The sequence below is a fragment of the Triturus cristatus genome, chromosome 7 (genome assembly GCF_964204655.1).
Source record: "Triturus cristatus chromosome 7, aTriCri1.1, whole genome shotgun sequence".
NCBI classification, from domain to species: domain Eukaryota; kingdom Metazoa; phylum Chordata; class Amphibia; order Caudata; family Salamandridae; genus Triturus; species Triturus cristatus.
This window is the reverse complement of record NC_140590.1, coordinates 1,721,121,920-1,721,134,499: the sequence shown is the minus strand read 5'-3', so window position 1 is coordinate 1,721,134,499 and position 12,580 is coordinate 1,721,121,920. Positions and strand designations below refer to the sequence as shown.

General features: G+C 42.6%; 1 protein-coding gene across 4 annotated transcripts in view; it reads left to right on the top strand.

Moving 5' to 3' along the window:
• The window catches only part of LOC146812892 (alpha-2-macroglobulin-like protein 1), a 262,454-nt gene that overhangs the window by 214,868 nt on the left and 35,006 nt on the right, over positions 1-12,580 (top strand). For all 4 annotated transcript variants that reach the window (XR_014966934.1, XR_014966933.1, XM_085619961.1 and 1 more), the window contains 2 exons: positions 8,482-8,658; positions 10,646-10,769. Coding sequence is in view for 2 of the 4 variants with exons in the window: in XM_085619961.1 (XP_085476087.1) it covers positions 8,482-8,658; positions 10,646-10,769 (301 nt within the window). In the remaining 2 variants the exon portion in view is untranslated. The remainder of the gene's footprint in view (positions 1-8,481; positions 8,659-10,645; positions 10,770-12,580) is intronic.

Below are 12,580 nucleotides of genomic sequence, written 5' to 3'. Positions count from 1 at the left end.
ATACCAAACAGATTTATTTTGCAGCCTTTATTGCCCAACTGTCTAGACAGGGTTTCGAATTTTGGAAAAAGACAATTGACACAAAATCTGTCTAGGGTACAAAAGATTGGCAAGTGCAAGGGATAGAAGCTTTGTTTAGAGCCTGCATCATCCCACAGCAGATAATGTTTTTGAATGACACTGTCCAAGAAACGTCTTGCCTTAGTTTAGCCAAGATCAAAGACATGAACAAACCGTCCACGCCTACACCTGCAAGTAATAGCACTACACAGGGGGTGGTCGACGTACATACTATTTTACAAAACAACAGATCAGATTCCGAATGGAAGAAATGGTTGCTCTGGCCCACAGACACAAACATCTGTCATGAAAGATTCTTGAACAAAACACAAGGTTTAACAATCAATAGGCCAGACCCACGCTATGTTCAAAGACAGCATCCAGGGGTAGTAACAACATACAGTGTAGGAAAATTTTGCCTTGATTGGCTACAGACATCTACACTAGAGGATGTGAAACAACACTTATCTTTACCTAAATCTTAGGGAATTCTTGCTAGGTCCAAGAAAACCGCGTCAAAAAAGTTTCATATATGCCGGCATCTATGCTGCTTATAATGAAATATGGAAGGTTACCCAAGCAGACACTGCAGAAAGAATACGAGAAATTGATCATATTAATTTAGAGAAATCTCTCGCTGTGGTAGACAATGGGTTAACGACTCTGTCATCCAGGATATATTCATTGGGCAACATTGTATCCTCTGATATAGACATTGTGGAACAAGATTTGGTCCTGCTGCGTCAAGGCCAGTCTCAATTACATTCTATTCTGTCATTAGGCTGGACGCTACAAAACATGCATGCGGGCTATGTGCCTTGGTGTTTCATCAACACGTCTTCTCTGTTTTCTGATTACAATCTCACTGAAAAACAGATCGAGCTGGCACAAAGGGGAGGGAAGTATACAGTGCTGAGCATTGAAAAACTGGAAAAATTGCCATTTATGGTAGCAGAAAAACCAGCTACTGAATGTCTCATAGATGGCAAAATAACTCTGCCTGTTACAACTTTCCATTTTCAGTATTGCCTTAAACACATGCCAGTAGGCAAATATGAAAGGTTGGATAAGAATACATTAGGACATCCTGGGATTTACCGTACACACACAGATGTTGGAGTGGGGGGGCGTGAAGTGTTTATTAGCGGTACACACTGTGAAAATGCACTGAGCAGTTCACTCATATGTCGGGATGTTAGTTTACACGGGGCTTGTAGCGGTTCCACTGCAAATTTATCCTGCCACCTGCAAGGTTCACCAGCCGCTGTGATTGATCCAACGTTTGGACAACTTTCAAATGGGAGTTACCTCATGTTGAATAATCAGAGCTGTTGTGGCATGTTGCCAGGTATCCCATATCTAGTAACGTTTACTTCCAGGGTCCCTTGCTGTATGCAATCTTGTTCCCCCAAATAGACACAGTCAGGGAGTCGCCTTTATGGCCTTCACTGAACATCTCTTCTATACAAATTGATACTTTAAGCAGAATAAAAGCCATTCTTTTACAACAAACCATGCCTTTGACCTCGGCCAAAGAAACCTATGATCTACAAGTCGCAAGGACTTCGGCTGAGATACAGGCTCTGTTAAGGACAAATTGCCCTACACATTTCACAGAAATGTTGGGACGTATCTTAAAAATATCTGATATGAGCGGTATTGTGTATGTATTTAAGACAGTAAGTTACCTTTTCAAGCAGTCCTCTGAATCACTACAAACTTCATGCACTGGGTGTTTGGTGGTCTGCCGCTAATTCTAGCACTCGTTGCAGGAATCCTATTTTTATTCCTACTGCTACGCTATGGCAAGCCAATCTACCAGCGTCACTCCCAGCACCTTGAAGAATGCTGTCCTGGAAATGAAGTGTTGTGAGCGCATAGTGCAACTATTGGGTTTACCTCGTCTATGAGAACTAAATACCACATGGTTTCTGTCGTTCAGACCAATCTGGCAAGATTGCATCTTACCTGTTCTACACTGCCGGCTTTGCGGTGAAGAATGCGTGCTAGACATCTGTCTAACACTACCATCAGTCATGCCAATGGATATCGATACTCTGCTGGTCCCGATAACGGCCCACGCTCTGTGTTGTCCCAGGTGGCTACCGGCATTCATTGAGATCTCACAGACGCAACATGCTACTGCTGAGGTACGAGATGGATCAACTGGCACACAGGTATCAATAAACACTGCTACTGACGATGCATCACATCTATCTGCAGTTAGTCTTCTAAACGAGGTAATCGACCTATCACCGACAACAATAGACGACTTTTTGTCTACAGGATTAGAGGATTGCATGTTTTCCCCAGTATCTTCAAATAACTTTTGATTTGGCTGACAGTGTACCATATAATCTATGAATTTGGCTTCATTTTTTCAAAACAAAAAGACTACATTTTTAACTTTCCTAAGATCGCACTTTTGACTTTTTCTTTTATGGCTAAAAGCTCTGCTTACAGTAGAACTATTCATAGAGAACAGACTTTGTTGAAACACTTCCAGGGACACATTGTCACCTTTTTCCACATTTATGTAATCGTGTCGTGAAATGGCTCTGGAATGTTTATTTCCTTTCTGTAAAACTGGTCCATTTCATTACATATGTATTTATATATTTCTGTTCATTCTCTTGGCATTCACTATAAATATATGCTTAGAATGAAACATTGCTTTTATATGTACAGCACCTTTGCATTTCATGTGTAGCACACTTTTAACAAAGATCTTTTAGTATGCTTATACAAATGTTTTTAGTGAACATGTGATAGTCAATTTGATGTGTTTAGCATGTTTAGCATTTAGTAATATCGATCATTCGTCAATGGAGTGGGTGTTGTGTTTCGATTTAGATACCCGTATATAGGTTTCCCTGAATCATGTCCTTATATAGGCACAATTCACATTGCCCTTATTTCGGCATAGAATCCCGGTCCTTATTTAGTCATTAGCCATGCTAACCAAATACAGGCATGGTCACCTACATCCTTTAACCCCACATCACAACGAGTTCTTAGAAACCAGACCCCTAAGCCAAATGGAACTTTCCCTAGCTAGGATTATTGATTTCTCCAAGAACTCATCTATTATGCATGAACTACTATTTCTTAGGGGTTCATCCATGACGTCTTCCTCTGCCTGACTTTACGTCAATGCTAGCATTCCTAAGCACCTTCCAGGTATAAATATGCCTTCCCTTACCATGGCAAAACACGGCACGACTTGACTGCCCGGTTCGCCGCGGCAAGTTCGGAAGAGACCATATCCCGGCCTGACGCACTGACCAGATGCTGTCATCCCTGCTCGCAGAGAATCCAGCTTCCAGTGTTCTGACTCCTTTCACAGGGTGTTAGAGTTTGAGACCCGGATAGAGATTCCCACCTCGCTCATTCTAATGGTATGGAGCCGATTATAACCTAGAGGGACTCTTGGCATACTAAACTTAGTATATACCGTACTATAGGAAACCGCACCTACTTTTACCTCGCACTACACTTAGGTTAGGTACACCGGGGTAGGACTATTTTAGAAGCATCAGACGAGTATTCACTTCTTAGCCTGTGTTTTTTATGTATGTATATATGATTATATGTCATAGCTAAAAGACAATGCTATTGCAGTATTATTTCTTCTTGCTGCTTACGCTGTGCGTATTATATCTTGCTTACTGTCTAATGATTGTAACAGCTCATATCTCTTACACGAGAAACAAGACTGTTCAATAAACCCTTTTATTGAAACGCCCATCTATCTATTTCTGTGTAACTCTGGAGAAACTGAGCATGCACGATAGACTGAGTGAAACTGTTATCTATTGTTTCCACGATTCTGAGACGCGTTCCGATTCTAAGGGAAACAAAGTTTCATGTTTATGCGGTTATCAGAAACGAATCCCTTCTTGTTCATTCGTAAAGTTTCTAGCAACCTCTGAGTTAGCTGGCACATACAAGTAATTAAGTTTAATGTACTCGATAGGAGCATACTAACCTTAGTCCTATGCAAAAATTATAGTGTATATTATTCCAATGCGCACAGTCTATAAGGGAAATAGGAACTACACTACAACATCTGGAGCGTATGAAAGATGGAATGCCTCACTGAACAAGCTGATGGTATGGGATGATTGGGTGACGTGCTGTGCACTGACTGGGCACCTCACGGCGAATTGTAACCTCAGTATAATTAATTTTTAAGTTCCTTTAACAGATATTCTATACACCAGAGCACCTGAACTGGTATGGATTGCATGGGGATTCATGCTGCGTGAGATGTGGGATGGAGAACGCAGACTTTATGCATCTTGCCTGGGGTTGCAAAGATGTGTCGCTATATTTGGTCAGGGTGGTGCAACTTCTCTCGCAAATGATTATGGATTGGTTGAATGCACACCGCAGGTATGATTGTTGGGTCTGTTTAAAACAATTCAACTGTGCTATCGTAAACTGGTAGCTATTGCATTATTACTGGCCAAAAGACTAGTAACAAAAACTGGGGTGGGAAAATAGTGCAGACAGTGACGGTATGGTTTAAAGATGTTGTGTGTTGTAGAGAACAGATGGACATCTATGCTGAAGATATGCCGGAGGCATCGAGGCCCAAAAATATTCAGAGCCCTGTATCGATGTACCTTCTGGAGAACCCTGATGTATTAGGATAAATCACGTGCTAGGTCTGTATTCAGAGGCTGGGGGGAAGCAAGACATCGATAGGAATGTTGTGAAGGATGTTGATCATCTAACGGGACAGCTTTAAGGCACAAATTGGATTGATTGTATTGTATGATATGTATGCACATGTACTGTAAGTTGTTATTTCTCTTGTATTGAGGGTATGTACTTATTACATATGTAATTTGCAAAGCTGGAATGATAAAACTCAATAATATATATATTTTTAAGCGAAAGCCAGCAAAAGAGACTAATTCACACACTACTTCCACCAGGTGGTTATTTGTTTCAGTGGATACCCTAGGTGTAAGGAGTATGCCTAGATGATGGTTTTGTGTTTGCTGTCCCACAGGACTCAAGCTAGTCCTTATCGACAAGGCCTAGGTAGGCTGAAACCGTTCTGGGGAAGCATGGTTGTTTTAATGTTTTTAAGGGCCTGGCCTTTTGCATATGACTGGTCTCTATCTAAATTGGAACTGTGGGTGAAAAATGATGGACTGGAATTTGATCGCAAAAGATCATCAGTAGCCTTAATTCACAAATTAATTCCATCTATTTGTTTATTACAGTAAATGCTTGAAGAGTCAAGTGTATGCATTGGAAAGGGTCCCATGCTTGCTGTCCCACAGGCCTTAAGCTGTACCTCACAGATGATTCCTAAGTAAGCCCAAGCAAGTCTGGGGCTGCTTGTGTTCACCTGTGGAGTAGACCTGGCCTGGCTGTTAGAGATGGGCTGTGTCTATTGGAGCAGGACCAAGGTTGATTTGTGTATTGTTGGTCTCTCTCCAGAGTGGCACTGTGGACTAAAAACTGTGGGCTAGAATACGGCTTCAAGTATATGCAAGAGACTGTGATCATTTAATGCATTCCATTTATCAATTGGTTGTTTGATGCAGTAGACGTTCTAGATGCAATGGGTACAACTGCTATTTTTTACATGGGTTTGCCACATTAAGGTGAGGTTTATTGGCTGTACACAAACATGTAATGATTCTCACACGTACGCCCACATCACCCATCCTTTTGCACGTACATACAACTATCCAACACACAATGCTGAAACACAAAAGAATGTTGTGGTAGTAGGAGTAAGAGTAGTGGTGTTTGTAGTACTGATGGTGGAGGTGGTAAATGGTCATGGTGGTAATGATAGTGGTAATGATGATAAATGCAGTGGTGGTAATGGTGGTGGTAGTAATGGTGGTAATGGTGCAGCAGGATTGTGGCAATGGTGATGAGGTTGATGGCAATGGTGGTAATAATGGTGGTTTGTGGTAATAGCGGCATTAGCAATCGTGGTGGTAGTGATAATAATGGTGGTAGAAGTGGTAATGGTAGTTTTAATAGTGTTATGGTGCTTAATCTAATGTTAGTGGTAATTGTTCTGGTGGTAGTGGTAATGGTGATGTAAAGGTGGCATTGGTGCTCATGGTGAAGCTGGTGGACTTAATGGTGGTGAGGGTAATGATAGTAATGGTTGGTGGTAGTGGTGATAGTGGTAATTGAGATGATGGCAATGGACTGGTGGTGGTAATAGCAGTCAGGTACTGTATAACCTTTCCATCAACATGACCATTTAGGACAGTTGACCGGAGCTCTGCAAACCACGGCATACCAAATGAGAGCAGCGTCACCCCACTGCTTCGCAGCAGTGAAGTAAAGGAAACATAAAATGATAATAACTCATGTTATTATCATTTTATGTTTCCTTCTGCTGCAGCTTTGCATTTGGGGCTGGGCTGCTCGGATGACAGAGGAGCAAGAGAGGAGTGGTTTGCCCATACTAAGTGCACATGAGTGTTTGGCCGGCCCTCTTGGGCTGGCCAAGAGGGCCGGCCAAACATTCTTGCGCACTTCACATTTTCTCCATGCAGGCTGCATTACAGCCTGCATGGAGAACATGCCCAGGGCCCCATTCCCTGGCTGAGCGCAGAACCACGGGGCTCAGACCAATCACAACGCTGCATTGAAGCATTGTGATTGGCTCAGGGAAGCCTGGGAGCCCTTGTGCTTCCTGCTGCTCCTGAATCCTGCTGTGGGACCGGAGACAGGAAGAAGAGGACGGAGGAGAGGTGGCGTCCGGCCAACCGTCACTGGTGGTTTTTTAAAAAGTTTTTGGGTCCATCCCACCTCCCTGCCCACGCCCCTGCCTCACCACCTGGGTCCAGTAGCAGCCGCTTCTGGTGACCGGGCATGCAAGTCAAAGGAACATGCAAAAGCAGCTGGGGTGGAGAGCAGCAGTGAAGTAATGGTAAGTCAAATCATGATGTGGAGTGAGGCAGGACTGTGAATCCACAGTGAAGCTGTAACAAAGGGGGACGGAGGTAGGGCAGTTCAGGAGGCAGAAGTTCAGTGATGCAGTGTCAAGGGTACTGAGCACAGCAAAGAGGTGCTGCAATGATTCACAGTAATAAGGAAGCATGGTAGAACAGGACCCAGACTGCTGAGTCTCAGTGATGCTGCAACAAGTATAGTGTGGGTGAGCAGAAGCAGTGACCGCCCTGAATCACAGTAACAAAAAGTGGGTAAAGCAGGAACCAGGATATTGTAAAATTTCAGGACAGCAATTTTGATGTTAGTCCATCCCATGTAATAACAAAAAAACAATTATAAAGGCCATATTAAGATCAGGGTCAGTTACACAGTTTTTAAAAGGCACACTGCATTGAAAAAGGACAATGTATTTAATACAAGTACGCGATAAATAATTTAATATGATTGAACATCCTGCATGTATGTAATGGAAATGCTTTTTAGGAGGCACAAAGATACACTTAGTGGCCAATAACATGAAAGTAAAAAGGAACGACTTCTCTAGGCTGATGCAAGATGTGGTTGACAGTGTTTCAAACCAAGAGAGGGAAATAATCATGCAACAAAACTGCTGAAGAGGGCTAAGCCAAAGTCCACTATGTATATTGGAAACATTAAATCTTGCAGCTAGTTGTGCTTTCAAGCCAAAATGTAAATCTAATGTGTCTAACTTTGCTCATGCTACCTAGCAGTATGCACCCGTTGACTATCCTCTGCCATGCTATCTCTCAAGTGAAGGTAATTTCACTTGTGGATTCTCCTCCATCTTTAGAAACTCCCCCACAAATTAATGCATTTTCATAATTCTTAGCACTAAATGAGGCCCATAGTAGTTCCATAAAGTAGTCCCTACTGAATCACTGACCAAAACTATGGTTGAGCCCAGGTAGTGGGTGAGGGTAGAATAGACATTGGTTTGTTGGATTACCCCACTGGCTGGTCCAGTTTCTGTGTGTTCGTCTTTCCATAATGATTCTGTCTGATACCTAACACTAGTACTTTGGTACTTGATGAAGGGAGTGCACCTCCCTAGAACAAATCTTGTAAGATAAACTGAGATGTTTAGGAAGCTGTGGTTAACCCTGGTCAGGTACAGAACATCATTCTGAACTCCTCAACCTCCAGTAGTTAAGCAGGCGAGTGTGTAAATTGGGCGAACTAGCGCTATCCCTGGAAGTGGCCGGGTCCAGCAGTCAACAGAAATCCCTGTTGTCAAATGCATTTATGCTTTTTTTTACAGACAACCTCCTGAAGAATTTGAAATATCCTTTGTAAAGCTACTACTTCCTTCTGAATCTAAGGGACATTTTGTAAACATGTTTTGCAGTGCGCTCTAGTCCAGGTTTATTCAATAATCTAACAACATATTCAGAATTGCAACCTGTGGCAAATGTAGCTCCCCATTAATAGCTCCCTGTCTCTTCCCACATCTGTATTTAGGTGTACAGCCTGTTCTCTTTCCTGAACCAAGAAGGATACCCCAGCCGAGTGGGTGAATATACGCGGCCCTGCAAGCCTCGCCCCCTGCCTCGACCAATCCCCATATTACCTGTTCCCTTGGAACCTGTGATCGAGCCTCGCAACGAAGACCAGCCAGATGCCTTCAGCCTGTTCATGGTAAGTTCTTCTGAGCACCCCCAACAAATCAGTTTACTCATTAACATACGTATCCGCCCATCCATTCGGCTCATCCATCCACGGATTTATGAACTACTCTGTTAGTTTGAATACAGGGCGTGGTAAATGGACACCACAATTTAATCTCATAGTCCATTTAACCCTTGAACTCGGTGATGTCCTACCAGTTGTCTCACAATTCTGGTTACCTTCTCTACAGTTTCCCCCTTTTGCTTCCACTCCAAGCTTTTTTAATTTGTTAACCTTTAGGGTGTCTTTGTGCTATGTACATGCATTACAGATATAGACGTCATCAATGTATTCCTCTACTTGTCTGTGTTCTGCTCTCAGCATCTATGAATCTACTTCTACGTCCACACACTCACTCCCTCATGTATCCCAGTCATCCACTTAGCATACATTCCTGCTCATATTGTAAACTTTGGCGCCACTCACATATGTGCCCACCTAAGTATTCCAGTCATCCACTTGACCATCCCCCGCATTCCTCAGCACTCTCAGACATTCCCCATCTATGCACCTCTACTTGTTTGTCCCCTGTCTCTAACTCGCCCATTGGTTCTTGGACATTCCCTCCCCCCATGCGCACACTAACGGATGTATGACGTTACAACGCATGCTGTTACAACGCATGCTGTTGCAACGAAAGTTTTACAACGCGAGTGCATTGGCAACGCAGGACATTACAACGCAAGTCTTTACATCGACTTGCACTAGATGGCGTGCTAACATTAAAAAAGTGTAATTTACTATTCCAACTCCAGTCCACGTAACAGTAGCGAAGGTGTTGGGATAGTAAACTACACTATTTTTAATGTTAGCACGCCATCTAGTGCTAGTCGATGTAAAGACTTGCGTTGTAATGTCCTGCGTTGTCAATGCACTCGCGTTGTAACAGTTTCGTTGTAATGGTAGTGCGTTGTAAAAGTTGCGTTGTAAAGGTTGTTCCCCCACACTAACGCATCCTCTACCATCTACCAATCCCTGAGCTGCCATGTATACATTTACTAGCCCACCAGTATACCTGTCTATTCTTAAACGGTCTTCCGGGCTGTGCATCCGTCTATAGTTCCAGGAGCCGGCATCAATTTACCATGAACCTACAAATTTTCACGCGCACCCATGCTCACAATTACCAAAGCTGAAGGCAGTGTGTGCATCAAATCGTGTTAAAAGTTTCAGCCATCGAATCAGCCGCACCTACGTCTACCAACACGCACTGACTACTGTTTCCTTGTTCATGAAATCATCCCCCAAACCCTGTGTACAGTCATTGTTCCATCAATCCATTTACCAGTTATATCCACAACACTTGGTATTCAGTCTGTCAGTGCCTCCTGCCTAGTCTGTCTGTCTGTCTGTTTATCTATCTATCAATCTATCTATCTATCTATCTATCTATCTATCTATCTATCTATCTATCTATCTATCTATCTATCTATCTATCTATCTATCTATCTATCTATCTATCTATCTATCTATCTATCTATCTATCTATCTATCTATCTATCTATCTATCTATCTATCTATCTATCTATCTATCTATCTATCTATCTATCTATCTATCTATCTATCTATCTATCCAGCTATCTATCTATGTACGCCCTCTCTCTAGTGTTTCCTGTATTTTCGCACTATCTTCCTCTTTTTCCTTTTCTCATCTCCTACACCTTTCTACCTTACTTTCTCTGTTTATCATTCTGCATTTTCACTCTCTGCCTCTCTCTTCCTTTTTCTTCCACTCTTTTATCTATCGCTCAATCTCTTTTTCTTTATGTTTTTGGTTGTTTCCTCTTATCGCTTCCTCCCTCCCTCTCTTTCACTCTTTCTTTCTTTGCCTCTTTTCTTTGAAATTGCAACAGCAAATAAAGAGATCTTTTGCCCTTCCTTTGATGCTTTTAGACATTTTTAAAACACAGTATCAGAACAGATACATCCATTACTTGTCTATCTCTTCGGTTTCAAGAATGCAGGTTTAAAGGTATTGACCAATCTGAATATAAGACAACCGCAGGACTGTTCATATCATGACATTGACAGGTCTGGAGCAGTGCCCAGTAGGGCAAATATTATGTTAAAAAAGGCCCGAGGTAAGGATCTTTTTATTTCTTTAAAATTGTGATTGGTTTTGCTGGATGTGCTTTGGGGCAGATTTGTTTGATTGATTTTGCTAACTTAGCTGTTTTTCAGGTCTCACCTGCGTCAGCGCATGGGATACATGAGCTCCCACTTGCAAGAAGCACAGCTTGCAATAATGGGTGTGGAGCCCTCCAATTACTTACAGTTCATTGGCTTCATCCTCACTCTTCTTTGCTGTCCCCTTATTGGCCTTTGCATGCCAGGCCTCCTTTTCTTTTCTTTCTGTGGAGCATGGACCAAGCACAGATTGCTTTCTCTTGATTAGTGTCCGCCCACTTATCGCTCTGTGATTGAGGTATGTGCTCCAGGACACTTCCTTTGTTTCCAGTTCTTGTGCTGCTTTCTCCATTGATTCTGTTTTCAAACTTCCTCACACCTTTGTACCTTTGCATTGATTTTAAATTTGGTTCCTTCTTTAAGGAACTTACACCCACAATTGTACTACTCTTTGACACTCTGTTCGACACTACTCCACTCTACGCTGCTCCACTCCACTCTATGTAACTTTTCTCAACTTCCACTCAACTATACTCTATGCCACTCTACTCTACACCACTCCACTCTATGCTACTCAACCATACACCCCTCCACTTTACGCCACTCCACACCAGTCCACTCTATGCCTTTCCACTTCACTCTACTCCACGCCACTCTGCCCTACGCCACTTCACCCTCTTCAATGCCACTCCGCACAATGCAACTTCACTCTATGCCACTCTACTCTATGCCACTTTAGCCACTCTACTCTACCCCACTCTATTCCACTCCACTCTATGCCATTTCACTCTATGCCTCTCTACTTTATGCCACTTTGTTGCAGGGATTCTGCTCATGCACAGAACTATGCGCAGGAAACCAGGACCTCAGTGAATTGTGGTGTACCAGAAACTCACCTCAGAACCCAGAACCCCAATCCGACTAGCTTAGTGTCCCATTCGTTATCCGTTATTTTGACGGCAGTCCCAATGTATAGACAACCCAGAACAAGTGACTTAGTGTACTCTCAGGAATGGTGGGAATCTGAAATACCTGTTCGTTATTATTCTCAGTCCACAACGAGAGTAATCAGAGACACGGTAAAGTTTAAAAGGTTTATTTTATAAACTACGTGTCCTAAGATGCAGTACTTTGGCTAACATAAGCAGACAAATGATTAAAACCAAAACCATCAGCATTGTTACAATACCATAGAAAATGAAGGGAGAAATCATGATATGAATGACAGTGGAACACAACCACCTTCCTTTCGCTATTAAACTAGTATTATTATTATTATAGAAGGTCTCTAGGCTTGACTGGGGAACCCCATACCGTAAAGATCAGCTTAGTGGATCACATCACAGGATCAGGTATTCTCTGGTCCCGGGAAAGCTCTTCTTTCGAATGAATGTGTAAAGCATGCAGGCTGCAATATTAAAGGAACTCAACCTTCAGGTATTTGCAGCTGCGTGCGTGTTATGGCTAAATAGTGGGCCGATCAACCTGAACTCAAAAACATGCATTGTCTAGCGACCCAGTCTGTTGCTTTAGAAAATGTTCAGACCAAGGTCGCAGCGCACGGCTAGGGAGGTGAACAGCAGACGGTTCTCATGTGAAGAAAAGTCGAGCAAGCATTTTTCAAAGAATAACATGTATTGACAGTGTTGTGTGCAAAAGCAGCAAAAGGGAAAAGATGGCTTTCTAGCATCTAACGCGGTTATGCTAACTTAGCAATGTATTTAGGTAAAGAGCAGTACTCACTACACCCCCCTTTGATCGGGCC